Source organism: Eucyclogobius newberryi, unplaced genomic scaffold (assembly GCF_026437365.1).
Source record: "Eucyclogobius newberryi isolate DKJ021-1_F unplaced genomic scaffold, fEucNew1.0.hap1 SCAF_3, whole genome shotgun sequence".
Taxonomy (NCBI): domain Eukaryota; kingdom Metazoa; phylum Chordata; class Actinopteri; order Gobiiformes; family Gobiidae; genus Eucyclogobius; species Eucyclogobius newberryi.
In genome coordinates, this window is record NW_027315945.1 from 19,443,972 (window position 1) to 19,467,838 (window position 23,867).

The 23,867-nt window shown below is 39.7% G+C and overlaps 1 protein-coding gene across 16 annotated transcripts in view; it reads right to left on the bottom strand.

Moving 5' to 3' along the window:
• rims2a (regulating synaptic membrane exocytosis 2a) overlaps positions 1–23,867 on the bottom strand; it is a 103,714-nt gene that overhangs the window by 57,244 nt on the left and 22,603 nt on the right. For 5 of the 16 annotated variants that reach the window (XM_072460503.1, XM_072460502.1, XM_072460504.1 and 2 more), the window contains 3 exons: positions 23,356–23,566; positions 22,855–22,866; positions 14,532–14,755 (listed from right to left, as the gene is read on the bottom strand). In XM_072460503.1, coding sequence (XP_072316604.1) covers positions 14,532–14,755; positions 22,855–22,866; positions 23,356–23,566 — 447 coding nt within the window. Of the gene's footprint in view, positions 1–12,343; positions 12,859–14,531; positions 14,756–18,733; positions 19,070–22,854; positions 22,867–23,355; positions 23,567–23,867 lie in introns of those variants that run through there. The other 11 variants (XM_072460505.1, XM_072460506.1, XM_072460513.1 and 8 more) reach the window with 8 other exon arrangements.

A 23,867-nucleotide genomic window follows, 5' to 3' on the forward strand; every position in this document is an offset into this window, starting at 1 on the left:
CATGCGCAACACGAGTCCCTTTTATGGTTTTATACTTGTTAGTGTCATCGGAGCTACCATCAGTGAATCAGCCCTCAGTCAAACAAAGGCCAGGCCATGTGCTTCACAGTCTTCATTGTGTACTCTTCATGGGGTAACAGGCATACCAGCCATACTAATTGCTAGCTAGAAATAGAAGCACATGAAATAAACACTCTCGTTTTTAAGCAATTCTCATACCTAAGACATTTTCCTACCATATTTTACTATAATGTAAAATGTTAGAGTGGGCATTTGATAGGATTAGTTCTGGCATGATTAATGACATTCATTCAAGTGACCAGTGACCAATACATTTATTTCTAAGACAACTCAAGCTTGTGTAGCCACAAAAACACTAAAGGACACTAAAAAACTGACAATCAATTTGATGAATGGTGATCAAACCTCCTTGCAGAAGCAAAAGACAATACAAAATGGATTTAAATTTCCACAGGAGTACACCAGCACACCTTCAGCTTTAATACAAAAAAATCATGTTTGGAAAAGCACTGTCCTTATCAAAGGTAGCAGTATATCAAATCCATCACTATAAATCACAGGATTACACCACTGCTCTGTGAGATTAAAAGTGTGACCGGAAAAGATTAGAAGTGACCTGACATGCTTGGCATCATAAAACCTTAATATTGTTATTTTTACCACACAACTAATACAAATCACCCAAATTCACCAGTATTAATAAGAAAAGCAAAAGAGTGGGGTGGTCTTGAGCAATATATTTCAGAAACAACTCTCTCTTTGTTACTGGGCTGCTGTGAGCACAAGCGCTGCATGATAAAAGGTCTGAGATGAGGCAGGAAGCCCCGGTGGTTGCAAATCATTAACATTTGATGTGGGTAATGATAAAAAAACATTAACGCTGAGCATCAGCAGCACACAGCTGGGTGAGTAATTTACTGTATCGAGGGAGCACTGACTGGAGCCTCTCCCCCTTTCACTAAAAGCCTCCAGCACCAGCATCTCTCTGCACAAAGGAGTCATACCTCAGTCAACTGTGAAGTCAAGGTAGCATGAAAATTGTTTGCACAATGTTTATGAATGGAATTTGTTCATTTTTTCCAAATCGTTTCATCCAATATTTTAAATTCAATATAGATTTGAGAATTATTTCAGTAGCAATTGAAAATAAGCATAGCATCTCCCCATGTCTGGGTGGGTTTCCTCGGACAATAGATAAAATCCTCCAGCAAAGGTAGTCCTGACCAAACCTAGCACAAAGACCTGGAGATGGGTCCCCGGGTGCTGCACTGCAGCGACCACTGCTCCTGATGGGTAAAATGCAGAGGAGAAATTTCCCTACGGTGACAATAAAGTGTAGCTTAGCCTTAACCATATACACACACTATTACCTGCTGGCTAAATAGCCTGGCCCTCATCTACTTGGCTATTGTAGCCATATTAGTCACAATATTTCTTACCACTGCAAAGTTATATGAAATACAATGTGTCTAATTGTAACAAAATTAAAATGAATCAAATTAGATTCTTCACTTACTCACTGAAAAGACGGTGCAGACCAGTGCATTCTAATAACATGCAGAAATACCTCAAAATAAAAACCAACAGCTCAAAGATCATTAATTGAAAGTCAATAATGAGGCCCCGGTGAGTGATGGACCCTTCAAAGATATTGCTACTTTCTTGGCCTTAGCTACCCGGGTCAGCACAATCAAACACTCCACAATCGCCTGATACTACAATACTACTGAGCAACTTTGCATTAGTCTTTCTTCTAGGATACACTTAAAGACAATCGGGTGAGGATAGTGAATATGAAAAACTACATATGTTGGGCTGTGTGATGCGATGAAGATAATGTGATTGTATGGACAGAAGAAGGATGTACAATAAAGTTAAAGCTGACATGAAGCTAAAAGAAGGACTAAAGTAATAAGTAGTAGTAAATAATATAAGAGGTTATAAGGTTAGTATACAGAAGATATAAAGATGTGCAGAATTTCAAACCTCAGAGTGGAACGAAACAATACATTGCAATACAATGCATGCTAACCATCTGCGACATCATCAACATGAGCAGAGCAAGGCCACAGTGCTCCTCTCCTATTCTGTGACGCTGCAAAAGAACATGTTAAGGAGTAAAATCAAAAGCAGCCAAGGTGAAAATGCTGTTGATGTGCCACCTCCAGAGCACAGATAATGAAGAGCCAAATGAGAACAAATGACTGGTGCCGCGTCACACAGTTCTCGTACTAACAACCATCCTGCAAGAGTCCATGTCGAAATGAGATAACTGAAGAAAGCAAGACCTGGCAAAAACAAGCTTACTCCATGAACAAGTTAAGACGGATTTAACAGCTAGAATAAGAGAATTGTGCTATGCAAGACTGACCTGCTTTTTGGTCGGCCCAGGACAAACTGCAATGATGGACGGATGACACAGCTTATGATTCTGCCACAAAGGATTCTGGGATACCAAATTTGAGCCAAGTTTAAGGATTAACACCAACATCATGTCATTTTTACAACTGGCGGCAGGTCGAGCAGTGCCCCCTTTCCAATCTGCTGCACTCCAAATGTATACCAATTTCTATTTTTAGATTAGTTTGACTTTCTCTTTGACAGTGAAGTAAATTCATATGTGTTGAACCATTTGTCTACAATGAGTGCATTCTCGGTCTCATAGAATAATACCATGAAATACACAGGGCATCAGTTTGTTGTATGTATAACTGTATGTTAGACATATAGTAACAATACTGTGCCAGGTGAAGGGTTGTCAAAATATTATCAACACACACATTGTATTAATTTACTTTTACTCTATTATAACTGTATTAAAAAATATTCAGAGGTTCGCTTTTATCAGATTTTAAATAATGTATTGTTATTAGACTACATATGATTTTCTAATTGTTCAAATATTAGTGGTTTGCTGAATGTCTCGACCTCTCTCTCCAAAATTCACACTTCAGCTTGTCCATTAAAGCCTTCAAGTTAAATACTTGTACAAAACAAACATTCTTATAAACACCAAAAGCAAGATAATTATACAAAAAACTCCCACCTCTATTATCCAATATAATTCTCATTTCAAAATGGAAAGGATAAAAAGAGCTGAGTATCAATGCCTCTATGTTAATTTACAAAGAGTAGGTTTCTGTTCACTATGTTACTGAAATCACTATGTATCTAAGCCTTTTCCTTAGAACTGAAATTGAATTTGAAATGTATTGGCAAAACACAAGCTTGGTGTCGTATTTGTGATTCACACATTTTAACCATAAACGCATCCAAAGCTGATGGACAAATAAATAAATAGCTTTGCCTGTGTTAAAAGTGAAATGTGAAACAAGTGGTCCTAAAGTGGTACAGTCCAGTGACTCTGACAGAGTGCACAGATCTAAGCTTGTGTTCTCTAATTGGCTGCAAGCAGACAGACTCCAGCTCCACTGTGTCCTCCTCGTGTGTTTATGCTGTGGATGCCGAGTATGTCCTGTGCACGCGGCTGTCAGACAGGTCTCCTTTTAAAGACAACGCACCACTCTATGTAGGCCAAGCCCCAACTGAATATGCCATTAAGATTAGCAAGTCAGGAATGCTACACTGGTACTGCCTGCAATTTCCCTCCCTGTAGGGAAAGGTTAGAGCAGCAGACCATGCTCATACATATTAGACAAAATAGTCATGTGTAAAAAATGCACTTCACGCTGAACTACAGGTGCGGAGCAGTACTTAGTAATTATGCCTCTGGACTTCATCATGAGCTGTACTCAACCGTGAGAGTGGAGTACTCAATTATACACAGTCTGGTCATACATATCGAAAAACAGCAAACCCATAGCCAACGGGAGAGCCACGTGCCACCACTGGACAGCTTTTCTACCAAACCCAAGCCTGGACAAATGTGGCTTGTGCCGTGAATGGCTATTCTTTGGTCCAAATGTCATTACTGTGTCCTGTGACAATGTAGGCTAAGTAAAAGCTAAGCTAAATGTATTGCTGAAAGAACACCTTTGTGCTATACAATCAAATATATTTTTACTTTTACTGCAATACTGATGTAACCATGTGCAATACCATCATATTCATGTGCAATACTGAATCAACCATGTGCAATACCTGTAAATAAGAGTGTTCCATTTTGTTTTTATATGGTTTACTTACCTACTAATAGTATTACCTAGTCGTGTGCTAGTTATTTTTACTTTATTTTATTTTTTATCTTATTCTATTATCATTATTTTATTATTATTATCTGATTTTTATCTTTATTTTGTATTTTTTTAAGAGTTCTATTAAGAGTGTGTTTTTTGAAACTTCTTATAATCTGTCCTTTCCTCCTGTTCTACTGCGTTGTAACAACGAAATTTCCCCTTGTGTGGATATTAAAGGTTTATCTTATCTTATCTTATCTTAATCCACTCTTTATTAATTTATCTTTTTCAAAGCATTTGTGTATATTTCATCAGGCAGTTTTTGCAACAGTCTGTTTTATTTTTCCCCCACTATCTGCAAGCATTACTTCCCTTTTCTGCTAACTATGCATTTTTCATTCCAGTGAGCAGGCTGCATTTGAAATCAAAGGTAGTGACGCTGTGGGTGCGGCTGGATCTGGCAACGCTCTAAATGTGGAGGTAATGAAAAAAGTTGAGGGGTGAGTCACAGGATGCTTCAGTAAATCCTTGCGCTTCCAAATAACACTCTGAAAACTGGACAGCAATGGCTTATGGGAAATGGAGTTCACTAGGTTATAATGCTTGAATAATGAATTCAGACTAATGTTTAGTGCAGTGTAAAAGGAGAGCAACAATCATTGTCAATTGTCATAATTTCATTGTTTCAAACTCTTTTGGCCCATATTTGTTTCTTCTAAGTACTCATTGTGACTAAAATGTTTACAATACCAACACATTTAAGTTGTTATGCCAATGTGGTGTATTTCAATCTTACTATCGCACCTCAGTTCTGTTTGGCTTGTATTTAGTTAAACACTGAAGCCGCTATTTAAAATCACCCTGGGACTCTGGGATAGATCCAGTTAGGAAACACTAACGGTATTTGCATTATTAATACTGACTAATAGCACAGATTAACATTTCATTTACATGTATATGCTTAGTACTTTTCATTTTGAGCCAATTTAAAGTTGGTAAAGTATTGCACTGGCACCCACAGTTTTAGATTAATTTCCATTTCCCCAAGTTGAAGTTGTGGCAGATCGGTTGCTTGAAGGATTGCCTTGAGGCAGACAGAAAATGATGCATAATGGAGAGATGGCGGTCTCCTGAGCTGCGTTCTCAAACACTTCTGTCTCAGAGATGTCACCCCAACTGAAATACACTGGCACACAGCACACAAACAGAGATAAAACAGGAAGGGAATGTGGCAGCATGATGGAAAAGGAATACTATTAATAGAGATTTTTAAAAAGTGAAAATGTTGAATTGCCTACACGTTGTGAATATGAGAGTGAATGACTGTCTGTCTGTCTGTCTGTCTGTCTGTCTGTCTGTCTGTCTGTCTGTGAGCGTCTCTGTATCAGCCATAACTCCAGGTAGCCGCAATCTGTTTCCTGTCTAGGGCCCAAAGTTAGTAGGATATAGGCTCCAGGATATTATAGAATGACTTGGCTTTCAAAGAACCAACCAAATATTTGACTACCATTACATGTTACTGTAAGATTGTTTGTATTACAATGTGCTTTTATTTTCTTTTTTAAGAAAATTAAACATAAAACACAGAACAGAATGTGACCAGAGAGCAAAAAGCAAATAAAAAGAACAGTAATAATAAATCACAGCACATTCAAATGAAAATCCCCTGGTCAAAAGTTTGTCAAATTTGTCCGTTTCCAAATGAAGTCCGGATGTCATTGTTTCCATTTGTCTACTGTCTATTTAATTTTTATTTTCATGTATTTATTTGACAGGGGCACTGCGCAAAGAAATATATTGCACGGACCAGAGATAGCTAAAAGCTAATATTCATCTCTCGTTCCTGGGCAGAGGCAAAGTGACAGCAAGTTAACAATGTGCAGATAATCCATAAAATGGCCCATGTAATACTTAAAATACTATTACTATGACAGTCCATTCATCCATTTCTTTGTGATCGCCTCTTTTCCTGCAGACAAAAGTTCCAAGGCCATTCATTGTGTCCATGGCAAGAGTTTTGAGGCCCAAGTACATAGTTCTAAAACTGAGTGGGATTGCAATGTCAAAAACAGTCTGCAGTGCCTTGTTAATTTCAGTTATATATTTTTGAGCACCAAGACCCAAAGTCCCAAAACATGTGATCGTGGTTGACCTCCTGATTGCCGCAGTTGTGAATAATGGGCACTTTGACATGGTGTTATGACAAAATTCAAAAAAATTCTCTCTAAACGTGTGATTTTGTGATCCTCCACTGGGATGCACATAACTTGTCATCTGCCAGTAAGGCCTGTATAGGAACCTCCAGCATCTCTTTACAGGGTATTTTTCCATTGAGCTTCATACTCTGAACTGAAATTAAGACAAGGCAAACCCCACCTTCTTTTTTTCTTTGATAACTGTATATTATATTAATTATATAAATCTTGAGATGTTTTTTTTTCCACTGATTGAATAGCCTGGTGGGGATGAAAATTGGGAGTCTGGAATAGGCTGAGAATGTTTTTATTTTTTATAGCTTCAATCCTTTGTGGGATAGGATAGACATTTTCAAGGTCTTTCTTTATAATGGAGACCTATGAAGACCTACACCTTAATATTTAAGGGACTCTGTTTGGTGAATGGTCAAAGGTGGTCGCCAGAAAGAGATAATTTCCGTTCTTTGCACATCCAGTTTGTATCCAGACATTGGACCAATATAACAATGGAAATATACTACATTAAGTATGGAAATGTGTGGCTTGGTCAAGTATAATAGAACATTGTTGGCGTGGTAGGCATTTTTTTGTTAAGTCCTAACAATTGTAACACCATAAATTGTTGACACTACATTGGGCCAATGGTTCCAAGTACAGTGCAAACAAAGGGGGACCATGCAAATCCCTGCATTACCCCTCTTTGCCATGTCAGTGGATCTGTCAAGTGCTGATTTTAATTCTCGATGTTGGACCATCGTAAAGAGCCCCATTTTTTAAATGAAAAAATCTATTTGAAATTTGTTCAACATTTTAAATAAATAAGCCCAGCGAGTCAAAAGCGTTCTCAGCATCCAAAATAATGATTGCAGCTTTGTTTTGCTTACGATCTACCGGTTTTATTGATAGTGTTGTATTGTGGAAAACAATTTAGATCTGCTTTAGGATAAAAATAAAAGTGGGGCTTACTATGTACACAAAATGTACAGTTAAATGTACAGATGTAGTGCAGAAAGTGATCAGTGCCATGAGTGATTAGTTAAAGTGACAGGTGTTTAAGAAGTGTTCATGAGTCCAACGGTAGAGGGAGAGAAACTGTTCTTGTGACTGGAGGTTCTGGTCCGGGTGAACCATAGCCCCCTGCCTGAGGGGAGTGGCCTCCTGCCTGAGGGGAGTGGCTCAAATAGTCCATGTCCAGGGTGAGAAGGGTTGGCTGTGATCCGACCTGCACGTCCCAGAGCCCTGGAGACATACTGGTCCTGCAGAGATGGAAGTCTGCAGCCGATCACCTTCTCAGCAGAGCGCAAATTGACACTTAGTGGCATTGACAAAGCGACCTCTCAATCGATGAATCCTTGGGCAGACCTTTGCAAAGCAAAAGGCTGTGTGGGTTAATTGTAATTGCATGGGACACCATTTGTAACAAATACCCTGAGCCAGACAACTGAGGAGTCCAAGTCCATAAAAAGGTATAATCTACGGCCCCCAAAATATTTTTTACAATCCAGTGCAGATATGCCTCTGATCGTTTCTATCATCATTCTCTAAATATAAATGTATATTATTATTATTATTATTAGTAGTATTATTATATAGGAAGACATAAGTACTTAATGCTTAAAATGTTTGGAGAATGTGGAAATTACTTGAAGATAAAGTACTACTAAAGATTTAATAGAACCGTTACTAAAACCACTACGGTCTTTGGCTACAGGCGTTAACACCTGTATTACAGGGCCAATGAAGTTACTTCTGCCACTATTAAATACTACAGTTGCTGCAGCTGATACTACAACTGCTATTACTCAGCTAAAATATTAGGTTACATTCTACAAAAAAATCTAAATATTAGTTAACACTATTCACATTAAAGTCTAGGCTGAGTGACAAGATACAGCAGCCATGGTAAACCTTTGACTTCTCCTCAGACGGGTAAACTACTGCCGAGATACCCACAGAAGCTAATTATCTGTGAGGCAACATACTGTGTATTGTTCACAAAATAATTAATCTGCTTGAGCCTGTGAATACCATCAGAGTGGAAAAAGAGGATTTGAGCACAGGCCAGTTAAGGAGGAGGATGATCGCAATGGGCCAGACACACACTGATGTTTAGATTAGGCTTTTCCATTATTGCTTAATCAAATTGCTTCTTTGAATGTGTTTTAGGTAATTAAATAAAGTGAAGCGTGAAAAAGATTTAGATTTGTTGCAAAGAATCAGGATTATATACTAAGTCATCAGCATGTCACTCAGAAAACAATGAATTTATATGCAGAGTATGCAACTAAAAATAATAATTATTTATAAAAAAAAAATAATCATTTAGTAGCTCACAGAGACAAAAAGGTTAGAGACCCTTGATATACATAGTATTAGTGTAACTCTCATGACTACAATTAAAAGAAAATAGGCCAATAGAATAGGAAAATAATCTCTGTCTCTCTGACTGCCTGTAAATGTACTACCTATGATGCAAAAATACTATGCCACACGGTGTGCATCAACCATGGCTTTATCCAAAAAGAGAGAATGCTTATTATACCTGGCAACCTGAATTGACATGATCATAAGAGTAACAATGTTTTGAATGTTGACAGCAGTACCATGTGAAAACAGTAGAGGTCACATATTGCTTCCTTTACACAACACTGTACAGCGGCAGTAAATCTAACTCGAGTTAATGGTTTCTGACTGTGACTACAAGGAACCTGTTGGTTAGTTTAAAAATGATGACATCAGACATCAGTTGGCCAGAAAAAAACCTTTTTACACTAAATAGCTTTTGGCGATTGGGCTTCAAATGCATGACCACACATGTCCTGCCACTCTCACAGAGACACACACAGTCGCTAGAGCCATCTTCTGAATCCATCAAGTGGACTAAAACATGGCACAATGTTCAGATCCTGGGGCGCAGCGAGAACTGTAATGCCAATCTACAGAGCACTTTCTCTTAGCAGACACTATGGCAGTATACTATAACTCACGATAAGGTTGAGGGCCACATGCATACTGGAGTGCACACATGCCTATTCAGCCTTTGAGGGAATCAGTCTCGCTCTGTGAGCATGAAAAGAGCCAGATGTCAGCGCTCTGCGCAGTCCGACATCTGCTGAAAAGTAGCCAATCTTCTTCGTTGTCCCGCTGGCCTTTGGTACTATCCTCATAGAGTTACACTTCATTGGGCTCTCAATAACCAGTCGGTTAACTTTTACACTATAACATAAATATTATCAGAAGTGGAACTTAAAAGATAAGTAATACAAATACAACTGAAACTGTGAAATATAAATTATATAAATTATAGGGTGCATTACATTTGCACAAACAACACATCAAAATTGCATGGGACTAATCTGGGATTAAACCCAGAACTAAACCTTGACTAGACTGTTTTAGTCTAGTCCAGGTTTAGTTCTGGGTTTAGTCCCAGTCAAATCAAATGTGTATCATTAGAGCTAAACTGGACTTAAACCAGAACCAAGCCAGGATTGGTTTCTTCTGACAGCTCTTTCTGCCCTGTGGCAGACTAATAAATAAAATAGAATTAGTAAGAAGCTGATGTAAAACAAGGTATTAGTTAGCAGGTAATGGTAACTTGGACTCTCACAATACAGTGTGCCCTGAAGCGATGGCATGGTGTTTATTGTATTTCAGTGCATATAACAATGAATGGAAAATAATAAAGACAAATTGAGTATTTGTTCAACCTCTGCTGACCCAGCGACATCACATATACCTGCGATGACTGTCTTGGGCCTTCCTGCAACTGGACATAAAACTGGGTTTTTTGGCAGATCAGCAGCCCAGGGGCTATAGGGACATTAGCCAGATGCTTATCTACGGCCCAGTGCTAGCTACCCTCCACTGTCTCTCTTTCTCCCTTTTGTTTCCTCTCTTGCTCTCCAACTGATGCTGAGATATGATTTGGTGAGGGGAACAGCGAGGACTCAAGCATATCGATCCAGACTCTACTGCTATCTCTGCTCTCCTCCTGCATTTTAGGTGTATGTAGCCATCACCCAATTCTCCACTTTATCTTTCTGTGCAACCTTCACTCGCCTCTCCAGAGTACAATCATAATAGCGCCTCTCTAAGGTGCCCATGCTATAATCCTGGGCCTTCCTTCTTTCTTCTGGCATACACCTCCCCTGGTAAAGACAAAACCAATAAAGAGTGGGCTTAATTACAGCAGCAGAACGCCGCTAACAGCAGGTATTGCACCCTGGGGCAGAGGGCACTGAGTCGCAGCAGCCAGGGTGGGTTCAAGGCAGATTACCAATGATTGAACTGTGAAATCATGACATTTTATGGCGCTTCCAAATGGGAGATACCTATCATTCATCTTGTCCGAATCAAATAACTGTTATAATATCCTGTATATCTGCATTCATAAATAATTGCCTTGCTCAATGACACAATATTACCAATAGTGGAGCTCAAACTGTCAACTATTGAGTTGGTGAGCAAAGGTTTATACCTCCTTTAATGCAAACATATTTTTGTCATGTCATAAAAATGTATTTACTATGCAGGTAATCTAACAAGCTGCTAATGGACATGGCCTTTTAGTATAATGCATGCAAATATTATCTATGTAACTCAAACTACTGAAAATGAAGTTATATATCCACCCATAAAAATGTGTGGTCTTAGCATTTATATGTAGCACTTTCAATACATAGGATATAAACCACAGAATTTGCCCATGCTGCTGAAAACTGATGACGATCACATATTTCAGATGTAGCTCAAGGGTCTGTGCTGAGGTGGAGTGACGTGTGTGATAAAAGGGGGCAGCATGGCCGCTGTTAAAATGTAGTGACCACTCAATTCAAAAGCGTTCAGTCCTTCTAAGAACAGACCCAAAGCTCCATTAGGACCTCTGCTAACGCACACATGCATAATACATGGTAGCTGGATCTAAAAGAATATGGCCCATTAGCAAGCTATAGGTCCGAGCTGGAAAAAAACCTGTGAGAAATAAGCTACACACAAACAGATCTATACAAATGAGCAAGAATAGCTTCTATATATAGCTTAGTTCTTCAGTGCTGATCCCTGCTAAAATACTTTTAGAAAAGGGGGTGGGGTGGAAAATGGAAGTAAAGTGTAATGATGGGTGGATCACAAAGTCAGTCCAGCTCTTCCAGTGACTGAGTGTTCTGGCCATGTAATGTGAGGTGGCAGAGAGCCCAGTAATGCTGTGAATTATTTCTGACGATCGGGTGGGGGACAGAGGGGGATGCTCTCTCCCTGGAGACAGAGAAGCATGGACTGAGACTCAGGTCTGAGTCTGCTACGGGACAGAAAAGAGGCCTGTGTGTTCTCTGCCCTGCCACATGGGGACATGGGGACAGTGCTCTGCTGGAGTCATGAATGGTCTCACCAATCATGTAGTCCAACACTGAGAGTCACCACTGCAAGCTTGTTCAGAGGAGGTTGGAGATGCTTTCACTACAGTCTAAATATACCTGATACAACAGAGTCCTGCGTAAACTCACATTTTGCTGCAGCCTATTACACCATGTCTTCTGTGTAAAGTGCCTGCTCTGGTGATGCTCATTGCTCACTTGTGTTCCTGGAGGAAGAGAGCAGCAGCGGCAGAGGCAAAATAGCACAAGCTGCAGCAGTGCACAGAGGGATATGCGCACGCGCGCTCTTACGGACAGGTCTACGCACATCTCCCCAATCCCAGCTCTCACAGTGAACCAAAGTGTTCCGTTTAGCAGCCCCCTCCTCTTCCTCACATGTGTGCAAACGTGCACGCGCAGAGCAAACGCGGCAGCGGCGGTGATCGCCACCTCCGCCGGTCCGGAAACACAGTGGTCTCTCTGCAGCACAAACACTACTATAGTGTGGGCTATTATTACGCAGGCAAGCTATCGATCGATAAACGCAACAACCCCCACCCCCGGCACTCGCTTGACATACCAACGGGGAAACCCTTCCTGATAAATCAGGGCATTTCTTTACAAAGGAATCACTCACCCAATGTTACTCAGCGCCTGCTCGAACAGCTCCGTCTGCAAGATGTTCTGAGGTGTCGCGAAAGCCCCGTTGAAATGTGATAAAACCGAGCTACAGAACTGACGCAATGTCTCAAACTGCATTTTCCTCCTCCGTTTTCTTTTATCCTCAGTAAAAGATCACTCTTTTTCCATTCACGACGGATACATCCCAAAGCAAGTGGTCTCCCCGGATGCCCCACTCCACACATATATCTCCACAGTGTCGTTATTATCTCCAAGGAGCGTTAAAAGCGAAAAGGATGCCAATCAAGTTCCATATTTCTCCCGCTTGTCTTGGTAAAAAAGTGTCTTTACACGAGTCGCATTTCGGGCGGGATCCTTCGGTCATAATGCTGCCGACTTGAACCAAAACACACCGGGCATCACCGGTAACGAGGCTTCTCTTCTTGTTACCGCAGATATCTCTTTTGGGTTTGGGGATCGAGGCGAAGAAACGCCCGGAGGAGCCAAAACGTGGAGCAACATCCTATCGTGCAGCAGCAAGCAGCGGCAGCATCACTTACCGGCGTTTCAGCCGCTGCCCCACATTCTACTCATATTTCCCTTCGCCTATGAAGACTCTATGAAGCCTCTATGAAGCCTCTATGAAGCCTCTATGAAGCCTCTATGAAGCCTCTATGAAGCCTCTATGAAGACTCTATGAAGACTCTATGAAGACTCTATGAAGAGCGCGGGCATAAACACGAGGCTGCGCGCGCGCACACGCACAGCACAATACGCCACTGATATGCATTTGTGTGCGATATCTCTCCATCCTCTCAAGCACTCTTCAGGACGCGCACCGCAGCAGATAGAGCATAGGATTCGATACAGACTGTTCTTCTTCTTCTATACAAACCTGCCCTCAGACTTCAGACAGTTTACTTTTGGGATCAAATATGCATAAGCCCTTACACCTTATAACATGTGCTCTAACACATATTCAGATGTGAAACTTACAGAAGTCTTGTATACTTGCTTATTGATTTGTTTTGATGATCTACAGCATCAGGAAAAACAAAAAGCTTGACTCATGTATTACATTCAGTTTAATCATTGTTGTTTCATCAGTCTGAGCTAAAACTTCAGCTGTCTCTGCATTTCTCACTTTAAATGACACATCAGAGACCAAGATAATTTAAATAGATTTCCCAAGTTATTCTCCTGTTCTCCTTTTAAATACACGACTTTCCTAGCCTTCCTCCTCCAGAAACAAATTCAAACGTTAATTCAAACATTAAAACACAGAGAGAAAATGCAGGCAAGGGCCTCAGGGGGTCCAGTAAAACTATAAAGACATCAAAATGTTGAAAGAATGGGTGCTCTTTGAGGACTGGGCACCGTAGCTTTTGTCCTTTTAAGAATTGAAGGGGAATGTGGACAAGCAAATCTTAAAATACTGACATTGACTAGAAAAGGCCAGGAATCACCTGTTGACATAATTTTAACTATAGTAAACTTTTTTTAAACTTGTAAGTCATGTGCCATTCATGACATGACCCAGTGCTTTTAAATGAATCAGCTGGTGTGGCTGTTCATTCACTTAAGCCCTGAAGGAACGACTGCATATTGAAATGCGTAGGTTTGACTTTCTTTACTATTATCTCAGGCGTTCTATTTTTGACTGCACTAGGCTAAATATATATATATATATTTTTTTACTTTAACATTCTTTAAGATTGATAACATTTGGTTGGATGCTTGTGCAGAGGGGAACCATTCATGGACACCTTCAAATACAACATTGTATTATCTCACGTTTAATCCCATTATGTCATTATAATCTCCCTGGTGACATCTCAAAACACAGTCAGACGATGGGAGATAATGGTCTTAAAACATGTAACAAGTTAATATCTTCAGTTGATATGCAACAGCCAAATTAAAATCGAAGAGAAAGAATAAAGTAAATATATCATAACTGAAACATAAATATGTTGCAATATTTACACCATGGTCGCCACAGTATATGAAGGTTTTTCAAAAATCCCTGTCCACAAATTAACATAGCAACCATAGGCATCAATCAACCCAAATCAACAAAATGATGCATTCATGATTGGCTTCAATTATGCAACTACATGTATCTGCTCTCTTGTATGAAACCAAATTGAATAAACACTTCCTAAAAGTGCTGCAGAGTTCATAGCATAGCCAGCTAGACGTACCTGTCGTGGGGTGTGTCACCAGGTCCCGGGTACCTCAGTCCTGTCCCGTTGTCCAGGGACGCCTGTCTATAAGGTCTGCCTCTGTCCGGTGCTCCTGGGTCTTGTAGCTTTGCCTTCTTCCCTTGTGGTCCGCCCTCGTACACAGGCCCCGAGCCGTAGAACCACGCTCCTGATTTAGTGAGGATTTCTTGTTGTTTTCGGCACAAGTTGCATACCCACATAACCTGGAGTAAAAGAAAATGATTTCAGTAATTTGACATACAGACACATTTCATCTTAAAACTTCTAAAATGAGCAGTGATTGTGAGTCTTAAATTGTAGTTGGACTTTTTATGATTAAATACTGTTGCTGGGTGAAATCTTTTGAACCACCATTTTTAGCCGTAAGCAAAACATTATAGGTTTCAAAAAGATCTTCTTTTTCACTTCATAGCAACAGTGTACTGTGCACATGGGTGAGTGACTATGAGATGTCAGACACATGCAGCAGCCGTTTCCTTAAGTAACACAACAATCATATATCTGTGAGTCAAAACACTTTATTGTACATTATATCTTTAATTTGATTTTTCACTTAATTTGCTTGCATTCATTCATTTTGAAAGTTCAGACCATGACCAAATAATACATGTTTTTATCAAGACGTTTCTCACACCTACGCAGGCTCGATAAAAACTTAATTCTAAATGTACCATACATGTCTTCAAATAATGTTTTTCTGTACCAAAGCTAAAGGAAAACCACAGTTGCCTTGGTTGTGCGTCCAAGAAACCTTGTGATTGACAGCCAGACAGCGGCGGGGCAGCCAACAGCCACTGCAGCCCACATCCCACTGCTGAGTCAGTGCATTACTGTTATTAGCAGGCTCTCAATGCTGCCTCGCTCTCTATCTGCTCCATTCTGTACTTGTGTTTTTCACTGAGTCAAGCAGATCCCACCACAGAAAATGCCACAATATGCTACTTCCTGGTTAATAGACTATTCTATACACACATATATATACACACACACACACACACACATATATATATATATATATATATATATATATATATATATATATATATATATATATATATATATATATATACATATACATATACATATACATATACATATACATATACATAAATATACATATATATATATATATATATTAGAATAGAATATACATACACAGTATTTAGGGCTTTAGTTCAGTATTAGCCTCCATCATTGTTAAACAACTTTCCATTTCAGTCCTGGGCAAGGGTTGTGTCATTCAGACTTCAATCACAATGCACTCCACACTTTTGGCAGAGTTATGTGACCACAAAAAAGGAGAAGCCAAAAGCATTGATATATAGTTACAAAAAAAAAGTGCACTTACTACAAATTCTTTATGGTAATTGTTCATGCAAAAGTAACAAAATACTCTATCTAAAACTATTGGGTAGATAAGGCTAGTCACATGAATCTAGCTTTGACATGTCCTCCTACACAAGGAGGGCGGCATATGAGACTGCTGGCAATGATTGATTCCAGTAGGACTTCAGATGCAGTGTAAAGGTGGTGAACACTTGGAGCACAGACAGTAGGCACTTGGCTGTGTGATATTGACACATGAGGCCTTTATGAGCGACCATCAATGTTACAGATGGGCCATAAATGTGCTGACACACAATGGAGGCGCAGGGGCAACAAATTGTGCTTTACCGGTCCCAGAGGAGCACAGCCAGTGGGGGCCATGACTGCCTCTTTAACTGGATCACACTCACAGCTTTTCACTGAACCATGAGCCATCGCCCCAGACCCACAAGCTACCAAGGCCAACCTGCCTGCTAATTGCCCACACATCATTTCCTATATACCTGCTTGTACGTTTGTCAGGAGCAAAATTGATAAAAATGTGTATCTTTGCTTTTGTTTTTGTTGCATTGTTTATTTTTGCCTCAATTCCATTGAGCTACTGTCTCTGTCTAATTTTGGTTCAATTTCCATTTTGCCGTTTAAAGTTTTTGTTGTTTGTTTGACAGTGAAGTAGTGAATTTGTTTGTTGGCGACAGGGGGTGATAAAGGACACTTTTTCTTACCCCACAATAATTCATTTTCTCACAGATTAAAGTACAACTAATTTATTAGTGTTTGATTCCAAACTCTGTATAAATAATAAATTTGCTCCTAGCCTGCTGTGTTCTCATTGTTTATATGGGTTTCAACGACTGTTTATGTTCTTTTCTTTTTTTAGGTATCAGCAGTCAATTAAATACTAAGCAGTGTTGTAGATTTTGCAGATTCTTATCAAACTGTGGCAACCTATCCACATTTGAGTTATGTTTTGAGGTATTACACAAGCAAATTTCATAACTCACCAGCATTGGCAAAATTGTGTGATGGGGTTTACATTTTACACCCCATCACACAATTTTGCCACACACTGCCAAAATTCCAAATGTTGTGATGTTATCTGCAAAACCTCTATACTGGAAAGTTGTATTTATTCATTAATGTCTCCATTACTCTGTGGGGATCTTATGACAACAGGTAATATTTCTACCAAAGGTGCATCCATTCTGTGTGTCTGGGCAGTTCACATCCTCACCATGATTATTCATAACATGCCTGTATGCACACAGAGGTCAGGCAGCTATAAGCTCAAGTATTGTCGAGTAGTGTCCACACTAGCCGCAGTCATTTACACATGCAGCCCATCTCTTCACGGCTCAGTGCAGGCCAAGGCTGTGGCCCTTGAGCATTACAGTTTCTCTCTGTCTTAGGACACTTTATGGCCATTGAACCACCAACTATTTCACGCTGCACATACCAGGAAGACATATGCTATTAATGCCCAGTAGGCTGTTTACCAACGCATTGAATTCAAGGAAACAAACACAGAGCACCATGGGATCAATAAATAATTTCCTTTCACTAATAGTTCTCAGCAGAGCATCTTCAATTATTCTGGCAGCCATACTGAAGTATATTTTTGGAAAGAATAGTTGCACATGACAGTGGTGAGAATAGCAGTTTTGGATGTTCTGGAGAAGGGGCTAATGATAGACAGGGATGTTTTGTTGATAAAGCAAGAGAAGTAGGATGGAAATGGAAAGTACAGTGTGTGTGTGTGTGTGTGTGTGTGTATATATATACACACACACACACACTTAACTAATGCTCTTGATTCTTTCCATTATTACTACATTATATATTTATATCTCAAGTGAAGCTTACACTGTACTATATAGATCACTGGGCTCTCTCTTGTGGCCAGTCTTCAGCACTACAGCACTATTATAGGCACAGGGTGAATCAGCAGTATCCTTATAACTGCCCCGGTTTTCTAATGGAAAGTCTTGAAAGAAATAACAAACATTTTACCAATTACTCCTCTCATGATGCATCAGAACCATTTTTATTTTACCACGCATATGACATGATCCTCTTGTTTTACTTTAATCCGATATCCTATGTAATGATAAATTATTATTTGAGTTTATAGATTAGAGGTGATATGAGGTTTACCGTCTATGAGTCATCACCAGTTGTTTTTTCAGAATTAGCTTTTTCCAGTATTGCTGTATCAAAAACGAGTTGTCATTGGTATCATCTTGCTTGTCTCTTCTTCAAGTAAATCAAGTAAAGTGAACCACTCATTAAAGACTTATATCATTCACTGAAAGGCGTGTTCCCGAGAACGTCTTGATTTTAGTCCAAGGTCCAAGTACACCTTTTAATTAGGAAATGAGTCAAGTTATGTCCCACGCAGATGGCATGCAAACGGCATACCGTTATACTGCAAATCATAGAACAAAACAGACAATTTCAGGTCCATTCAACATTTTAAGGGCAGTAATTAAGCACCAAAGGGAGCGTCCACATTCGCATTCACATGCGGCAACATTGGCTGCACGTGGAGAATTACATTTTAATGAGCTTCTAATTTTAGAGCGCGCAGCACCAATAATAATAGACTTGATGAATATGCATGTGCCGTGTTTGAAGTTCAGAGGCACGAGAATGAGGGAAAATCCTCGTGGTGTGACATAAAAATGACTGGTGTCTCGCGGATGAGCGCGTGCACACCAGTCGAAACGGAGCAAAAGCGTTTACGCAAATATTTTAGCTTTTGGAGATTGTTTAAAACGGACATATTTTTTATAATATGATTAACAAAAAAACAGGCTTGCTTAAAATCCCCATTCAGGTCCTTTCACTCGGCTTACCCATGATGACGTTGAGGGGCATCATCGAGTCTGTGTTCCGACCTTCAGCACTACGGTCAGCTCCAGACTGGCTTCTCTGAGCGGACACACACTGAGCTGAAGGTTACAGCGGGGTCTCATAGACACCACCAATCTCACCGAATCAGCAGCCGTGTCCAGCCTCAGGATCAGCACATTATTCGTCCAACGGGCAACTTAAACGCAGTCCAACATTAAGACCGATCCATCAAATAAACGCAAATAATCCGAGAGTCACGGCAGCCGTATAAGACATTCACACACAGCCTCAGTTAAATCGCTGCGTTTCCCCGGTGCAGAGCGGGGTTAATTCATCGAAGTGTTGATGAAAGCTTGTTACGTGTGCGTCCCAGCTCAACTCCCTCCCGGAGTCCGGTGGTGCGCGAGGGAAGCACACGCAGGAAGAGGGGGCGAGAGAGAGGCAGACTCTCTGCTTCGCGACAACAAGATCACTTACGATTCAAGACACTTACTTCAGAGTCGGTCTGTGCTGTCATCACAAGAGTAACACGCTTGTCATGGAAAGTACACATTATGGCCATGGTCTCAAACCAATCAATTACGAGACTAATTTAAAAATCGCCTTTGATGTAACAGCCAGTTTGAATTCGCCAACTGAAATGTCTCAAAGGGAACACGGTTTACGGTCAAAACAAGCCATAGAGAATGAAATAACATATAGGCTATAGGTTTTTGGGGACGGAAACCCTGACTCTCTCTTAGTGCACCTGGAAGCTGCCCTTTAAGGAGCAATTTTATGCTTTTTTTCCCAGGTACTTGAATTGTAACATGTAGATCCTCATTTTACATTTTGTTCATTGTAGATCACTATGAACAAAATATAGATGGCAATATCGATCTAAAACCGCTTAATAAGAAAAAGAGTGATTTTTCTCTGTAACAAGCAGCGGATTGTCATTTATTATTATTTATGTCATTGATTAACATTTTTAATTGATCCGTAAATATATTTTTTATTTTGGCCTACATTTGTTATAGAACAAATAATGTAGGCCTACATTTGTTATAGAATGTATTCAGTATTGTGGCATTTTGTGTTGGCCCTGCGACGTGTTGGCCATCGTCCAGGATGTACCCTGCCTAAGGCCCAAAGTCACTGGGATAGGCTCCAGTCACCCGCGACCCCTAACGGGAACAAGCAGTAGAAAATGAATGAATGAATGTGGCTTTTGAGTGTATTTTTTAGGATTGGAATGTTCTTTTGAGGCTGAACATAGTTTTCAGATCAAAAGTCTGCAGGCTTGTGAGTTAAGATCAGTGCCTTTGTAAATAACTACTATTTCAGGATTGGTTCAGTACATTGATGACTATTTCATTGTTCAGTACAGCAATGTAAAAAATAAACACAGCACTACAGAAATGCAGTGCTTGAAAATCTGCTGCTTCTTTTGCTCTCTATCAAGATAGGTAAAGTCCTGGTTTAGTACTGATTCAGCCCTGGTTCAGACCAGCTCACTGCTTAGTAAACATTGTGGAAAGTAAAACATCTGCAGCTGATCATTCGCTATCTCGGTTTGAAGTCTTGGACGGGGCTTGGACTCTTTTCTGTAGCGCTGTGTGTAAGCAGGGTTCGATCTTTTCCTCAGACAGTATAGACACCAGCAGACGTGGTGAGAGAGGTAGGCAGAGAAGAAAAGGAGAGTGTGGCGTGTAGACAGGAGCGCGATCTGTCCATTCAGGTTTTTTGATTGACTGATAGATGTGACCTGCATTAACGTGCAACAAAATGATTAATCACAATGATCACTTGATGCGTTAATGTGACATTATTGCGTAAACGTACCTAGCACTAAGATTTTTTTTTTAGATGCGGTTATGTTACATTTTAGGATCCTAAATCATTTGATGTTTTAATTTTTTCAAATAAACCTTAAGTACAGGAATGTGGGAATATGAAACGGACATTTTCTGACAACTCGAGCCTCAGTTACAATACTCAAACATGCAGGAATCATTAAAACCTCAACTTTGAGTACACTAATGATGAGGAAACACAGTTACAACAAGATTAAAAGCTCATCAAAGTTGATTTAGCAGAACATGTTCCTTTTACCATTGTAATTGTAATATAATGACAGTTACTACATGAAAATACAGGACAAAATGTACTCCTTAAATAATGATGTTCTTGGTGTTGTTACACTGTGCCTCAACTCTCCCCACACTCACTGAGCACTGATGATATCTCTGGTGTTTGTCTTGTTCTGATAGGGCAGACTGATTTATACTGACAAGCATCAAATGAAACCAAACAATCAGTCATCAATTAGACCAGGCCCCACATCTTCAGAGGCTGTTTAAATCTTACTGCCTCTAAAGTATATCATATTCCAGCATTGTCTCACGAAGCTTGCTGCTCCAGACATAGAGCCTGGTTAATATTCAATGACGTTTCACAGAACAAGATCACTCTCGCCACTGCTGTCACCATCTGTGAGAGAGAAAGATTAGACGCATGGAAAAAGGGCACATTTGACCAGCAGCACCTCTTTCACTGACACACAAGCTTTCTCAAAACCACCACCAAAATGTAGCTCATTGTGGGTGTCACGGAGTAATCAAAGCCTGTCTGTCCAATGAGCCTGGTCAAAACTCTAAACCAAAAGAAGCATGGATGACTGACAAAAGCATAGTACAAGTTAAAATATGACTATACATTTCCATAGTCCATATTTGTCGTATACTGTACATATACGCCATTTGCCTTTCCCGACACAAATGTGTTCTCTATCTGCAGGTTAAGGCACTGGCAACACAGGTTTAGTTGTGATTGTAGTTTCTTTTAAAACATAAAAGCACAGGCTACAGACTATTCCTTTAATAGCCAAAAAGATATTATGTGTTTGAGTGGTTTCCCCAGTGAATAATCAACGTGGCTAATAATGTCACTTATAGGTTTTTATAAAAGTAAAGGTTATGCTCCTCCTAACAAAGCCCACTCTATCAAACCTTGAACAAGATTCAAATATGTGGCAAACAAAAATATAAAATAGTCATCTCAGAAACATTTTCTCAAGTTTCAAGGGGCGCTTCAAACATTTCCAGACAGAGGTTTCTTCCTGCTTGGAATGTTCCACAATATGTATATGTTCCACAATATGGCATTAAACACAAAAATTGCATTTATTTCATTGCTCAAGAACAACTTCAGTACTGTTTGTCACCATGGATATATATAATTTTAATGCCAATGTGGAACACCTTTTAGGAAATATGTATGTAAAGACAATGTTCAACTATCCCTCTCACTCACTCACTTTTGTTTGATGTTTTTTGTTCTGGTCTGGTAGAGACTGGTAGTACTCATCACCATCTGTACTACATGCAAACTGATCCTCTGCTATTATCCACATGGGCACAAAAGAGGAAGGCATAATTGGGGTCTTCGAGAGGAGCAGAGGCACACAGGACTATCCCGGCATTTGGTGTTTTTGGATCAAGTCCACTGGTGCTACTATGTGCACCCCTGTAGAGTTACTATTTAACATTGAGAAATCCAATACATGTGAGTGGTATAATGAAGGAGATTCTCATTCATCCATGCTGCAGTATGCCAAGTTTACACCCAAGCTAAACTCATTTTAACTGAACTAAAATACTAACGATTTGACTTATTTCACCATATAAAACCACTGCCATATTCTGACATATACAGGCACTTATTGTGACATAGTACTGGTAAGTATTTTAACGTGAGTAAAAAAGTATGCAGCTTAAGTATAAACTGGAGGTTCGAACCGCTAACCCATAACTGTGTAAAAACTCAACCCTGTGCCACCCTCCCCTGTACACCCCCAAACATACTTTTTTTTTTTTATAATATTGTGCTATACGGTCCTACAATCCTGTCATTGACCATTCAAGGTGACTTTGTCTTAAGATAACGTAAGAGCAGTTTGTTTTTCTGTTTGCTTTTATGTGTCCATCGGAGACTCACAGACAGTTTAGAAAACACTTGTTTGCTGTTGGCTGCTGTATGTGTTTATGACCATACATCACACATCATATCAAAGCAATGCAAAACAAAAGGCTACAGTATATCACGCTATATCCTATAAAACACAGAAAAAGTGTTTGCTAACCACTTTGTCCTCCTGTTGCAATTCCGAGTGAGCAGAAATGCATAGGACACAAGAGACAAAAATAAAATAGTGAGAGAACGAGACAATCAAAACATTAGCAGGTCTGTGTGATCCTGTACAGTGAAGGGTGTGTCAGAATTAAAAATAGTGCATGATTTTAATGTAAGCAGTATAAATACTGTGACTGGGAAGGAGGAATAAACCATCAGCGTCCCAAGAAAAGGAAGGAGAGGTCCCTCCAGTGGTAAAATCAGGCAATTGTCAGTTATTGTAAACGTGTGCTTGAGAACACTGTAAATCAGATGTTGCACATGTGCAGGAGCCAGACTAGAGTTGGTGTTAATAACTGAAAGCATTAGCTGCCACAGTTGACACTGTTTGCTCATTTCAAGTGTTTTATTTTCATTGCCACATTTTATAACCTTGAATCTTAAAAAACAAACAGTGAGGGAGCTTTGCATGTTGTGCTTCTGTATGTGGGAGAGAAAAGGGCTGTTTTACCTTATTTGACCGCAGAGACACGCGTCCTCCGCACCGCGCACAGAATTTAGTTTGGCAATATGAACAGAGGTGGCCACAGCCATCGGCAAACTTAGTTTTGTGGCAGATCCCACAAATTGGGGCTTCGCTTTTCTGGTCCTGCTCCTGCTTTGTCTCCTCACCCATCTTCTTGACCTGGTCCTTATAGGACTCAAACTGCTGGTGCAATTTCCTGTAAGTTAAAGAAAAAAAGGAGATTAGAAATGTAACATATAAACAGTATCCAGGCAGGAGAAGAACAAATAAACCACACATTTTATTTGAATTCAGACATGCTAATTGCAAAAAGCAACTTACTTAAACAATACAAAACACACAGTGCAATGATGTGCCAAGCTTGGGTCAGAGCTTTGTTGTAAACTTTGATTTAATACTGGTTAAACTGTCAGATCAAGAAGGGATCTTAGTTAATGTTCATACATTTACCTACATAATAGGGACAATATATACGGACAGTAGTAAATATTTCGGTT